The sequence below is a fragment of the Trypanosoma theileri genome (genome assembly GCF_002087225.1).
Source record: "Trypanosoma theileri isolate Edinburgh chromosome Unknown TM35_Tth_5_V1, whole genome shotgun sequence".
Taxonomy (NCBI): domain Eukaryota; phylum Euglenozoa; class Kinetoplastea; order Trypanosomatida; family Trypanosomatidae; genus Trypanosoma; species Trypanosoma theileri.
This window is the reverse complement of record NW_021639847.1, coordinates 950,733-964,278: the sequence shown is the minus strand read 5'-3', so window position 1 is coordinate 964,278 and position 13,546 is coordinate 950,733. Positions and strand designations below refer to the sequence as shown.

Genomic DNA, 13,546 nt, shown 5'->3' with positions numbered 1-13,546 from the left:
AATTAACGTGGACAGTTCACAATTTCATCATCCCTAGAAAAAACATATACAGTTGGGCGTAAATACCCACACATCATTCTGGAGAATGCAGTGGCGTCGTAGGAAGAGAATGGCAATTTCACCAGGCCCCATGCAAACACTAGAATTGCAGCACCTTTTCTGTGACACCTTGTAGGTGAAAGAAAGAAGAATAATCTTGGCCTTACTTCACCTATGAAAGAGAAAAGAAGAGAACAAAGAAAACAGTTTATTTTACCTCTACTACTAGTAACCCCGTATCATGTAAAAATATAAACAAATATAAATCGAGATTTTACCATACAGTTATTTATTAAAGAGTCCCAAAACTGACGAAAAGGAAGTGCTGAGAAGCCCTTTTATCCCGCCTCCCGCTCGGGGCGGAGAGGGTTGGGTTGGGTGGGCTTTTCAGAAAACTTACTATTGACTCGCTGTTAGGAATGAAAAGAAGTAAAAATTATTCCTAAAAGTTAATAACACATACCAGATATAAAAGTCAGTAAGGCTTGATCATTCTTTTCGCAAGCTATCAGAAAAAAAAAAGACACCACAAGAAACAAAACGCTCTTGTAGTGGGAAATACGGCATCCTTGTTAAACAAAGGAAGAGGAAATATATATATATATATATATATATATATATATATATATAACGTCTTTTACCAGCTCACTTCATTCTTTATTTATTTTTCTTCCCCTGGTTATTTTCAGGGTGTATAAATTAAAACATTGGGAATGGGTGAATTTATCCATCACCCAGCAATTTTTCACGGTCTTCATGAGATGAATGCGTCAAGTAGGCATCACACTTCCTTTTGGGACCCTAACAACACCCACGCACCACTGCATAGGCATGCTCTCTTCAGTAATGGGAACTACCAATTGACGGTGTCAACGACGCAACGGACCCCAATAATTATCATCCTGATCCTCCTTCTAGAGAGCCACCCATTAGTCTTCTCTCTCGTTCCTATTCACCTCCCCCACTCTCTCCAAGAGCGAGACAAACACCAGAGAGTGTCCCTGGTGAAAAATAAGAAAAAGAAAACATCTTAGTACAGTACATCATCCCTCTTTCTTGCTCCAATACTTTTAACACAGTTTCAGAGTGGGGTACACCTCATACAGCAGAGCCAAAATGCTTTCTTTTTGCTTGCCTGACCATCAAAAACACCTCATCACACATATGTGGAGAAACGTCCAAGTGAAGAACCATACAGAGACTCAGGTCATGACCGGACGGAGTCTTCAAGAAAGCTGAGGGTTTCAGTTATGAGAAATGGAAACGATTTTTTTTTTTTTTTTTACCTTTCTGATAGTTGCACCAACTCAAAGAGGCATTTCTTTCCTTCATGATTGGCTTCTTCAAGTAATGACCGGGTAATCCTATGACCCAACAGAGGATCAAAACACCACAGTAATATATATATACTACAAGATACCAACATTCAACAAGACACCGTTGTCCACTCTGAATGTCTCTGTAAATCCCGCGCAAAGGAGAAATCAAAGATATCCCTTGGTGGAAAAGAGTAAAAGAAAAAAAAACTCCAATACAAATCAGATACTGATTTTTCAGTAAAGAGAAAACAATAGCACCGGTTGGTTTCGATCCAACGACCTATGGGTTATGAGCCCATCGCGCTTCCACTGCGCCAGGGTGCTGCACGCCAAAACGTCATGATGGTTTTGACTTCCAAAATGTTTTCATTGCAAACAACAAAAGGTTTATCAGTGGTCATTATGAACTTCCATATGTCTACTCCATAGTGCACCGCTTTGTCTTGCCCCTATTACAAAAAAAAAAAATGAATCATGAAAAAAATAGCAAAAATAAATCAATAAACATACTGATGATGTTGTAGTTTTTTTTTGTGGTTGTTTGCAGCAAGTCATAACTTCAAAGAAAATAAAAATAAAAAAGGTATGGGACCTGGCTTCAGGGACCCAGCAGAGATTACAACAAAGAGTATTCTATTCTACCCCATCGGGTCCTTTTTTGACCCTCTTTTTTTTTCCATGATTCCAATGTATTTATTATGTTTTCTTTCGTGTAATTGACTTTTCCATGCCATTTCTCCCAGGCGTTTGCACCACCCGGCAATTTCGCATTACGTGTTCTCCTTCGTGTGCCCACTTGTGAGTTCGACGCAGAAGGTATGTAGGTAAATCAGAAAAACAAATACACATATTTAGATATACATATAATGCTTACTTTTTTTAAAATAATATTCCTTTTTTTTAAACTCTTTTTTATTCACAGTGATTTTCTTCTTTACTTTCTTCTTTCATGCCTTGAGACATAACTCTCAGACTCCTGTTTCTTTTTCATCTTTACTGCAAAGAAAAAAAAAAAAAAAAAGATACGGAGGGCACACCCCAGCATATTCTGCGAATGGGGGTGCAACGACCGTGTTTTCTTCCAGTTTAATCAAATAATCAAAGGGGGAAAGAATGTATTAGGATTTTCTTCTTGGTTGTTGTTTAGGTTTTACCGGCGTATCAGTTGAAAAAAAAAAAAAAAAACGAGTGAGGGGAGGAAAATAGTGAGAGATATTAAACAACTCAAAAAGAAAACCAAAAAAAAAACCAAACGAAAACGAAAAAAACATATATTTTTTTTCGTTTTTTTTTTTTTTCTCCCTCTTTTCGTCAAGCCTCAGCGGGCAGAGAAAGCTTCCGCTTAGCAAAAGAACGGCCAACACGCTCTGTGATACCAAACCTGTGCTCCGCCGCAAGCAGCCACTGCCACATGGATCCAAGGAGCAGCAGCAGCAGCGGCCACAGCAGATTTGCACGCGCCCCGTAGAGAGCTCCCATGTTACTCCCAAGCATGTAGTCCACAAACTGCCCAATCTGCAACAGACCAGCAACACACGCCAACAAAAGTGCGTCAGCTGCGCTCCAGGACGCAAAAAAGGAACAGCGAGGGTACATGACGCCATAGGCAATGGGGGCGATGCCAACGGTGAGAATACATGTGAGTAAAAAGAACCAGTTTATCTTGCCAAGCTCCAACAAACTCATCTCCTGGTCATCAGGCTGAACCACAGACGCCAATCCTGTCACACTGAAGCGGATACAGGGGAGAACCCACGCAGGTATTATACACCCAGCGATAAAGACAAAATTGAATATTCGAAGAAATAAACGTCTTTTCCAATTGGTATCTTTCTTTCGCTTGATCTCTTGGTTGTCTCCTTCTCCTTCAACAACCAGTACGGGTGTCTCAGGATCGAATGGTCCTTTCTTTTTGGAATTCACACGAAGCGATGTATTGCGACGCCACACTGTTGTGGGGTAGTTGCCAACGAGAATAGACAGAATCGTTGATGAGAGAAACGCATAAAAACCAGGAAGAATCTCAACTTCTGCAATTCCCTCTATCTGCAGTCCCGCTGCCATAATAAGCATGGCATATGAATCAAGGAAGGAAAACTTACCAAAGTAGTCAATAACTCTCAAGAGAACCAGGTCTGGTTTCTGTAGAATAAGCGTACACAGAATAATGGCCGCCAACTTGATGTAGGGATACACACCGCTGAATAAAAACACAAGGATTCCAAATGCATATACACCAGCCTGAAACATATTCTTGGTAGTCTCCATGAGTGAGAAGGACATGAAGTGCATCTCGCCACCAACTGTCAAGGTAGCAGCAGTGGTGGCGTTTGACCACGCAAAACCAAATGCAGTTAAAGCACACATTCCCATTAAGAGAAGATCTTCAATTAAAACACGTTTCAAGGACACATTAACACCCTCTTTTGTGGTAACTGATGTGCGCTGGTAGCGCCAGATAGTGTATACAACAGTGCCGGCAATAAGAATTACAACCACAATTATCATGCACACCAAAAGAGGAGTGGATGGAACCGTATGCGCATCAGCCAGTTCCATCATGGGGATGTAGAAACGGGGACCCGTAGCATTTATATAACCCAAGATTTCCTCAATAGCGTGGTTTATTAGTGGGGCAGAAAATGGCCCCAAATTGTTTACGATGAGACGATCCCATTCGCCAAGGTTTTTAGTTCGAATATTTCCCAGAATGATACCACCAGAACGCGGCACACTGCAGTAAAAACCATCGGCGTCACACCGAAAATCATTCAAGGAAACTTCCAGAGAAACACTGAAGGGTTGTGGATTATTAACCCCAACGAAAGCACCTTCAATAACCGGAAGGTGCTCCAACAAGTACTCGGCAAGTTTCCCAAGTTCCAACATGTTAAGAATACCCACCAACTTCTCCACAAAGGACCCCAACTCAGTGAAATCGTCGAGTACGAAATTTAACCCATTGGAAAAATCCAAATTCAAATGCAATGTGGTGCCAGCGTGAAGTGATGCACCAAAGCGAATACCCAAAATTGGTGGAGCCTTGTTCATCACATTAACAAGTGTTCGAAAGAGCATACTGCCCTCCAATGGCGTTGCGTTAGGGTTAAGTTGGGGATGTGGTTCTGCAACTCCTCCCGAAGAGATTTGATTCCTGAATCACAGACAAGGTCTTCGAACTTTTTCTCAAGCATACCCTTTATATCATTAATTATTTTCTCAAGGGAAGGATTGGGTGGTTGTAACTTTACCTTTCCAATTTTTAGACTGGTGTTACAGGTATTTACAGTACTGTTTACACTGTAACAGGTGTCGTCCACAGCCTTGGAGAGAGATATCTAAGAAGGTTGAATAGCCACATCAGAATTCACCAGATAAATTAAACGGCCCATTTTCAGTGTGACAGCGCATACAATATCAGAGGAATTCTTTGTTTCCAGAGACCAGAGCGAGGAGTTGAACGTGCCACTCATCGCACCAATATCTATTTTGGAACATGACAAGTTACTTACCTGAGCGAGGATTAAATCTTTCTGAAAGTCAGGCATACGAAAATCAGTGATAAGAAGAGAGCTCCACAAGAGCACAAACGATAGGCACTCTGCAATCATCTGAAGAGAAAAATCCTTCCGCTGTACTGAATACAATCTTCAAAAATCCAGTTTCCCCTATTGTTTTGTATACCCTTCAATTTGGTAAATGCAAGAAAAATCTGGTTGGTAAAGAGACAAAATGTGATTGGAATAAATATCTTCTTTTTGGCTTATTAATTTGTGGTCAACTCTGTGAATTAAAAACAAGGAAAAACAGAAAGGGAAGAGGTGGAAGTGCATTCAAAATGATGATATGAATGGCATTAAAGACAGTAAACCTGACAAAAACAAAATAAAAATAGAATACCATAGTTTTAGTTCATATTGGTTTATTTGATAGGATACTTTGGCAAAATAACTAAAGATAAAGATTGTATTACGCCTAATTTTTTTTTCTCAAAATAATATGTGCGCACATGTTCACTCACACAGAAACACACACTGAATGAATGCATAAAATCATTTATTAAATTTCATCAAACAAAAAAAAATTAAAAGAAACACCATCCCTGTACGGATCCATGTGTACCAAAAAAAAAAAAAAAATGCATTATAGTACTCCTACTGCTTATACATACTTCACTTTAACTAAATGCGCATAGATCAGAACTTTGCCGGTACCAATCGCCAAGAATTACGTCCCCGCGTGAAGAGTTAATGTCTCCCCAATGGTAACCCAAGCACTTTCTACTATGACACAGATTTCAACATGGTTGAGTAGACTCGGTAAGTATCATTGCACACCCCTCCAAGCAGATGCAATGCAAACAAACAAAAAAAAAGGAAAAATGAGCAATACTATATAAAGAGTTTATATTCTTTTTTTTTTAAAAAAAAGGGCAACATGACTACATTTACCTAAAGAGCTCCTTGAAAAGCAACAATTCCACTATATTTTTTCCTTTATTCGGTCAATGTTTTCATTTTGTCCCCCCACCCCACAACAACTCCCGGTATGGAAAGAATTTTCTTCCTTTTAATTGTATAATTAAGTGACGCAGCCTCATTTTTAAAAATCTCAAACGTAATTTTTTTTTTTTTTTTTTGGCGCTATACTCGGTTTGTATGTTGACGGAGAACTACGATGGCCTCCTCAACCTTTGCTGTTAAAAGAGATGATGTATTCAGGATTTCAAGAATTTCTGCTGTTTCCATCTCAAGCAACATGCCAGTAATTTTTGCCGCTTGATTCGGTTGAATTTCCATTACCTTGCTAAACAAGCGTTCTCCCAGAATATTTCGCTTTTCCTCAGGTGATAAATTCGAAAGATGACTCTCTCGTAAAGCTTCACCATTGGCGCCTTGCCACACCTGTTGTGCCGAGTGAATGGGTGGTGGTGGAGGTGGTGGCGGTGGTAGTGGCGGTACTGGAAAATGGGGTTGTGTGTAATAAGTTCTATTGGTTCCGTGGTTCATTAACTGGGATGGTACTGGAGGAGGAGGAGGTGGTGGCGTCTGCATAGATGAGGTCATAAACATTGGAGGAGGAGGATGAGGTGGCTGCCGTCTCGCATGGAATGGTTGCATGAATGGGGGCCTGAAAACAGAATTAGCCGGATAGTTGCGAGTCCACGGTTTGCTTAATATGGTCATTGGCATAGTAGTGCGTTGATGCTGCTGTCGTATCATCCTTTGTATTTTCTCATGAAGTATGCGAGACCGCATATCTTTTTGCTCTGCGTAACTGACATACAAAGGCTTCCCAAAGACAGTTTTGCCGTTCATTTCACGTAGGGCAGTGTCAGCAATTTCTTTCGCTTCAAAGCAAACGAACCCAAATTCTCTTGAAACTCCAGATGCATCCTTCATCAAAACACATGAAACAATTTTTCCAAATGGAGAAAAAAGTTCTTCAAGTTTTTCGCGTGTTACACTTTCATCCAGATGTTTTATATAAAGATTTCGACCTTGACTTTGATATAAAGTCTGACTACTTTGAGCAATTTCTTGACGATCTCGTTTTTTCAAAGCTCTGCAGACAAAAAGTTTACTATCGGGTAGCAGAATGGGACTAGAGACACTGTTGTGCATGGCTTCAATGGCAGCAACTGCGGCATCATGTGTCAAAAAAGAAAGAATACAAAACATGGTTTGATGTTGAGGATGTCCTGAAAGAAATAAAGACTTTAATTCTCCAAATTTATTAAATTCTCCTCGTATTTCATCCTCTGTAGTTCCAGGTTTAATATTCTTTACATAAACATTAACAAATTTTTTCTCTTCCTGCGCCAAACGTTCTGCTTTCCGAACAAAAGGTGCAACGGCAATGATAGCTTCACCAAGGCTCTCAACACTTTTTTCAAGAGCAGTCTTAGCACCCTCTGCGGTTTCAAATTGAACAAATCCATAGCCAAGACTTTTTCCGTTCGTATCACAAGTTACTTTGGTAGAAAGAATTTTACCATACCTGGAAAATATGTCACGCAAATCCCTTGCTGTTAATGACCTATCAGCTATTTTCACATAAAGGTTATTAATTCCAGCACGTCTCAAAATAGGATCACGCATTGACGGCATGATACGAATAGAATGTCCAGGAATAATATCTGTGTAGTTGAAACTCTCAATGGCTTTCTCCGCGTCTGCTGGGTTCTGAAAATTCACATAGGCGTAGCCAAGAGAGCGTTGTGTATTCATGTCACGACAAACTCTGATAGAAGCAACAGGTCCAACACTGCCGAACAGCCTACCAAGTACTTCCTCCGGGTTATTCATCTCTACCGGTAAATCACCGACATAAAGCGATGAAGTTCGCTGCGCAAGTGGCGCATCCATGTTATTGCTACCCATCTAAAGTACATTTATAATACGTACACATACACAACAAGAAAAAGAAAAGGAAAAAGAAAAGAGATTATACCACATCTCAAAGTTTTTTTTTTTTAATATATATATTCCTTGATTTCTCACCTATTTGAGATGAGAGCAGAATTTATAATATATTTTAATAAGACCTAAAAGCCAATATGAGTTACCACAATACAATATTATTTTCTAACGCCTATCATGACCTAGAAGAGCTGCCTCATTTTCTGGAATATAGTCAAAAACGTCGGCACCTCCTTCACCGAAGTACTCATCAAGAAACTGAAAGTCGCCGTCAAACATCATGAAATCATCCATATCTGTATCCACTTCACTCGGTTGCGCATTATGTTTGTTTGACTCCCACCGAGAAGACGAGAGTAACAACGGCATGCGGCACCCTAGGACCGTAATACCCTTCGCGATTGGGATATTTATTCTCCTTAGCATTTTGCTTTCACTTGGTGTCCCTATATATATACATATATACGAATTATACAAGACAAAAAAAAAAAGAAAAGTTCATTCATTGATAGATTCAAAAGGTAACAAAACCACAATTTGCCAAAACAAAAACAACAATAATCAAAAGAAGAAAAAACAAAACAAAAAAAAAAACGGTAACATAAGATCTATCGTACACATTCGTCCACCATCCTCTGTTTGAGTGAACTGCATTTTTCACAGAATTAACACAATGCAAATGATGTCGCATAACAACTTCTATATCCCTATCACTGAAATTTGAGCAAGAAGGGCAAAGATAACCACCCCATCGTCGGTCAAAGGCAGCCAAAACACGAGGAAATTTTTGTTCTTGTTCTACAAGGAAAGCATACGTGTCCAACTTCTGATTATCCCAAACACCATTATAGAAGTAGGGATCCACTACTCTCCAACGTGTCACCTGGACGAAACAATTTGTGCGCTTCACTCGTTTTTTGGAGGCACAAAAACAAAAAGAGAAAGCGGCAACGACAGTGGCCACGAGAGCGACCGAAGTAACTAAAACCACAAAAGTGTTCACACCATTTGTAAACCTTTGGTAAAATAAAATAAAATAAAATTGGAGAATAATAATAAAAAAAAAAAGGATGAACATTCATTATGACAAGAATAGAGTCGGATACCATTTTAACATTTTTTTTATTGAAGTGAAAACATAAAAAAAAAGCAGACACACATAAACACAGACATATATATATATATATATATATATATATATATATGAGTCCTTTTAGTCATCTTCTCAAAATATGGTATACACCGTAGATAGTCATAAAAACCATCAGACCTATGAGAAGTGTGTGTCGCCACCCGTAGCGATTCATAACACCCTCAATCCGCTGCACTGATCGGCCTACTCCTCCACTTGCCCTAGAGAATGCACCACTCAAAGTGTCAAGCAACCGGTTGTGATCCCCAGCTTCATTGCGAAGCACACCTGCCGATGCCTTCATTCTACTCACAGTGTTACCAAGAGCACTCAAAATAGCCTCATTCTCACGTATAATCTCGTCCTCAAAATGAGAATTATTGACGTTATTCCCTTCTTCATCTCGTTTTTCTGGGTTGTATGTGTTATAGAGAGAAGACCGCATCTTCATTGGTCTTACGTACGTATTTGTGCAACTGTATACAAAAATGAGGAGGAATCAAAAGAAGAACTCCACCTTTGTTCTACACCCTAGAGAGTAAGGGAAAGAAAAAATACAGAAGAAGCAGGAAAAAACTTATTATGAATCACTTATTAATACCTCTATATAACTACAAAGATCACGTTAACATAGAAAAAAAAAAAAAAAGAACGAGAGAATAAGAAGCAAAAATACCTGCTAATAAATTAAAACGCACCGACTTCACTAGGATTTCATCATTCGCCTGCAGCCAATGTTGCGTCGCTTCATTCTTCGCTTCTTGTCATGTTCCATACGAATATCGATGCGATAAGGTCGCTTCACATTATACGCCATGCCTCCTACAAACGTCCGCTTGAGGAACTGCGAGCATAACGCTCGGCACTGTGTAAACATAACTCAAAATTGTATACTACCTACATGTAGTGAAAACGAATAATAAGAAAAAAAAAGTAAATAAATAATAGAGAATCCATTAATATTTTCTAGCATAGAATATTAAGAGTCTCATTGGCAATTACTTAAACACATTTAAACATACAAAATGAAGAGCAAAAACAATTACTATTAGCCCATACATCAAAATAGAGCATGTCCTCAATAATATACCTAGCTAACTTGACCCATCTTTGGTGAGGAAACAATTTTAAAGTATATATGTACAATTGATGATCCGAGAACAATGAACAACATCAGGATCACAAGCCATGTCGGGACAGGAGACTTATTTTCTTTCTTCTCTCGAAGGCGTTTTTTCTCTTCATCTGAAAGACGAGGAGTGTGTATCTGACTGTTTTGTTTCTGCGCCTTAACGCGCATTGTTCTGGCCGGACTCAACGGCATCTTTTGTTCTCTTTCTTTGACTTGGAGAGGAAAGGTGTTGGCACGGCTCTTTATGGCCTTATTAGAATAAAATTAAACTGAGGTTTTTTCTCTATCGTATTGAGACAGTAGAAAGAAAAAAAAGAAAACAATGGAAATGTTAGTCAACACCAGCATTCATTATGATACAGTTAAATTAGTATTATTACTATTATCATTTTTATTACATTCTAAGAATAACAGTTACATCCATTCCCAATATCAAATGTCCCTTTTTTTTTATCGTACGAAAACCACTGAGGAAGAAAAAAAAAAAAAAACGATAGTACTACTAATATAAAAAGAAAAAGAAAAAAAGTATAATGTTTTTGTTCATTTGCACTGTCATCGGATATCTAATCACAAGCACCCGTGAAGTTATCATAATCATCGTTAGTCATATGTTTAATCATCTTCCTCCTCTTCCTCTTCCTCCTCCTCCTCCTCATCATCATCAAGACTCTTATCGCTCTGATCAGCAAGATTGTCAGCATACTCTTGATACTTAAAATAGTTCAAGTGACGTTGCGTCAACCACCTCTGCTTTGTCCAACATTCTTGAAGCTTTTGAGAGTGATGTAAATCAATTCTACAAATTCTTCGAATATCATAGAGTGTAACAAGGGAACGTCTGTTGTTCTCAAGTATAGCTTCTTTACTTCGAAGATATTCCATCGGGAGGATATGATTAATCTCACAAAAGTCTCGTTCCAAAGATGAAAGACTCTCGAATCCTGGTGCCAGGTCAATAAATAATCTTTTTCCCCATATAGGTCTTTTCCCTGTAATTTGATAAAGTGCAGAAACCCATCCCTCAAAGTCAGTTTCAGTGTCTGCTATAAAGTCTAAAAAACCTTTTTCTTCTGTGAATTGAATACTCAAGCTACGATAATAATAACGATGTATATTTGCTATGTTTACTTCTTCCATATCAGAAGGAATATCTTCACGAGAAGGGTCTGTTCTACCCCTGATCGTGCAAAGATGCATTTGGAACGTAGTAGAGTGCTGGCCAAGGTGAATAGCTTTAATGTTCGAAATGGGGTACACAATTTCTGGATCTTTCCCAAGTGGCACTTTTCCCTTATCCACATCGTGTTTGAGTAATCCAATCTCAGTACTCCCATTTTGTAGATAAATAAATTTCCGTTGAAGTCCATCAGGAGTGACTACCGTACAGTTTGTTCCATACCCGAGATAATTTATAACTTTATTTAACAAATCCGTCAGAAAGGCATCTCTTCGTATGGTTTCTTGAAAATGTTTCCATTCCAAGTTGTACCTTCTCTCCTCTTCAGCTTGTCGTTGTTCTGCCTCTTCTTTAGCTTTTTCTTTCATCATCTTTTCAGCTCTTTGCTCCCTTGTTTCGTGAACAATTTCGAGCGATTCATCCGAGTCGCTCTTATCCTCTGGTCTTCCAGCTCCCACCTTCAACACCCCTTCCAGTCGCAGGGAATCCTCAGCCAACTGCTCCAAGTCAGACACCAGGTCATCAAGTTCATCACGAGTACTCCAAAGCAACCTATTTTTTTCTATTTCATCTGGGGTAAGACCACTCTCTCGGTTTCTCCCAGAAGAAGCTTTCAACGCAATTCGTAGTTTCATCACCTCCTCTTCAAGAGGTTTTATTGGTTTCAATGCGTTAACCTCTTCAAGTTTTTTTCGCTCAAGTGAATTTTTGCGCGTCTCTATTCTATCCTTAATAGCATTAATCTCCTTTGTAACCGTGTTTATACTTTCCTGCAGATTCTTCATATACTGATTATGCTCCAAAAGAATATTTTCCTTCATTTTTTTAATTTCCATCGTCACTTGCAAAGGAGCATTTTTTTCTAAATTACGTATTCTTTCAGCTTCACCCTCACGATTTCCTCTTAGTTCAAGTAACTTTTGCTCGTAGACTTTTGCAAAATTTACAAATGTTTTTTGATGCTCTATCTTTTCTTCCTCCAAGCTGGAATTCATCTTATTAGAGCGCTCTTGTAAATCCATCAATTTCCGTGAAAACTCTTGTTGGAGAGTCAAGGCAGCATTTTCAGCTACCTTTGTACTTTCTTGTAAAATATCTAACGACTTTTTATTTTCTTCAATATTTTCCTCAAGTTTTGCAATTATTTCTTTATATTCACTGACTGTTCTTAGAGCCTCCTGTTTTACACAGGCTCCACTGTAAGAAATCATATATTCTGCCTCTTCCATAGAACCATTTATGTCGTCTACACAAACAACATGTACTGCATAGCCGTTATGTTCCATGGCAGCAGAAAGACCAGGCTGAATAATCTGACCAAGTTTTGTTTCACGAAAATTAAGAGCCTTCGAATCAGCATTTGTTGCACCCTCAACCCACAACTCCGAAAGATGAGAAAAATTTTTATTCTTCTTTTCCGTCTCTGTCAATATTTCTGGTGTTATTGAACCAGAAATATTGAGAAATCCCTCAGTTCCACAAGATTCCAGAACAGTGATGCAACCACCTCCGTTACACTTAAGAAACGCCACAAGGAAGGAATTAGCCTCTACTGATGGATTTGAAGTGAAGATATCTTTCCACCTGGAAAAACAACTTTTGATGTGCTGTACTCCTTCATCAACGGAATTTACCCGCATAATGGTTGCCCCATTCACAACGACAGTACCTCCTTCCTCCTGCTTAAGCTTTAGGTTGTCTGCATTTGTAAACAAGTCCTGAACAGTATCGTTATGAACACGAACCAAGCACAAGGTGGACTCTCCCACTCTTGCTACTGCTTCTAATACACAAATAATAAGTCCATCATTAAGATTTTCAGCGTTACCACGAACTATTTGTGTTTTGCCACTCCCAGTAGAACCACTCACAAAGACAACTACTTGTTTACCTGTTGAAACCGCCTGTAATGCATGCTCACCAACAGAATTCCAAACAGCAGCACCAGTTGCTTTCTCCAGGACATCATCTACCACCACCCTCCTTGACTCATCCCCTTTTAACTCCACAGTGGTATCGTTCACAACAGTGTAGTGTTTATTTGTGGAAGAAGGGTGTACACATAAGACAGAGGAAATAGACCCTGACATAAGTGGACTAAAGGGAAAAAAAAGTGGGGGGAGATGACCTAAACCAAAAGAAAAATAAGAGGATGACCAGCAGAAAGTAAGTAAGTGAAGAAAATAATAAAAAAAAAAAAAGTAACAGCTTTCCATCATTTAAAAATCAAAACAGTTTCTTTACCTGAACATTTTTTTCTTTTTTTTTTTTTTACTTATTTGGGGTTATATGCACAGGAAAAGCAAACTCAGATAGAATAAT

The 13,546-nt window shown here is 38.8% G+C and overlaps 4 protein-coding genes across 4 annotated transcripts; all 4 read right to left on the bottom strand.

The window, feature by feature from the left end:
• Window positions 1–2,669: 2,669 nt before the first annotated feature.
• TM35_000054650 (uncharacterized protein) lies at window positions 2,670–4,436 on the bottom strand (the record flags this gene model as incomplete). The annotated part of the gene is made up of 1 exon (XM_029023120.1): window positions 2,670–4,436. One exon carries the CDS (start codon window positions 4,434–4,436, stop codon window positions 2,670–2,672), a length of 1,767 nt encoding a protein of 588 aa, XP_028885935.1.
• Window positions 4,437–6,001: 1,565 nt separating this feature from the next.
• TM35_000054640 (putative poly(A)-binding protein) lies at window positions 6,002–7,726 on the bottom strand (the record flags this gene model as incomplete). Its single annotated transcript, XM_029023119.1, has 1 exon — window positions 6,002–7,726. The coding sequence occupies one exon, from the start codon at window positions 7,724–7,726 to the stop codon at window positions 6,002–6,004; it is 1,725 nt and encodes a 574-aa protein (XP_028885934.1).
• Window positions 7,727–8,997: 1,271 nt separating this feature from the next.
• On the bottom strand, window positions 8,998–9,363 carry TM35_000054630 (putative Qc-SNARE protein; the record flags this gene model as incomplete). Its single annotated transcript, XM_029023118.1, has 1 exon — window positions 8,998–9,363. One exon carries the CDS (start codon window positions 9,361–9,363, stop codon window positions 8,998–9,000), a length of 366 nt encoding a protein of 121 aa, XP_028885933.1.
• Window positions 9,364–10,659: 1,296 nt separating this feature from the next.
• On the bottom strand, window positions 10,660–13,314 carry TM35_000054620 (uncharacterized protein; the record flags this gene model as incomplete). Its single annotated transcript, XM_029023117.1, has 1 exon — window positions 10,660–13,314. One exon carries the CDS (start codon window positions 13,312–13,314, stop codon window positions 10,660–10,662), a length of 2,655 nt encoding a protein of 884 aa, XP_028885932.1.
• Window positions 13,315–13,546: the final 232 nt, after the last annotated feature.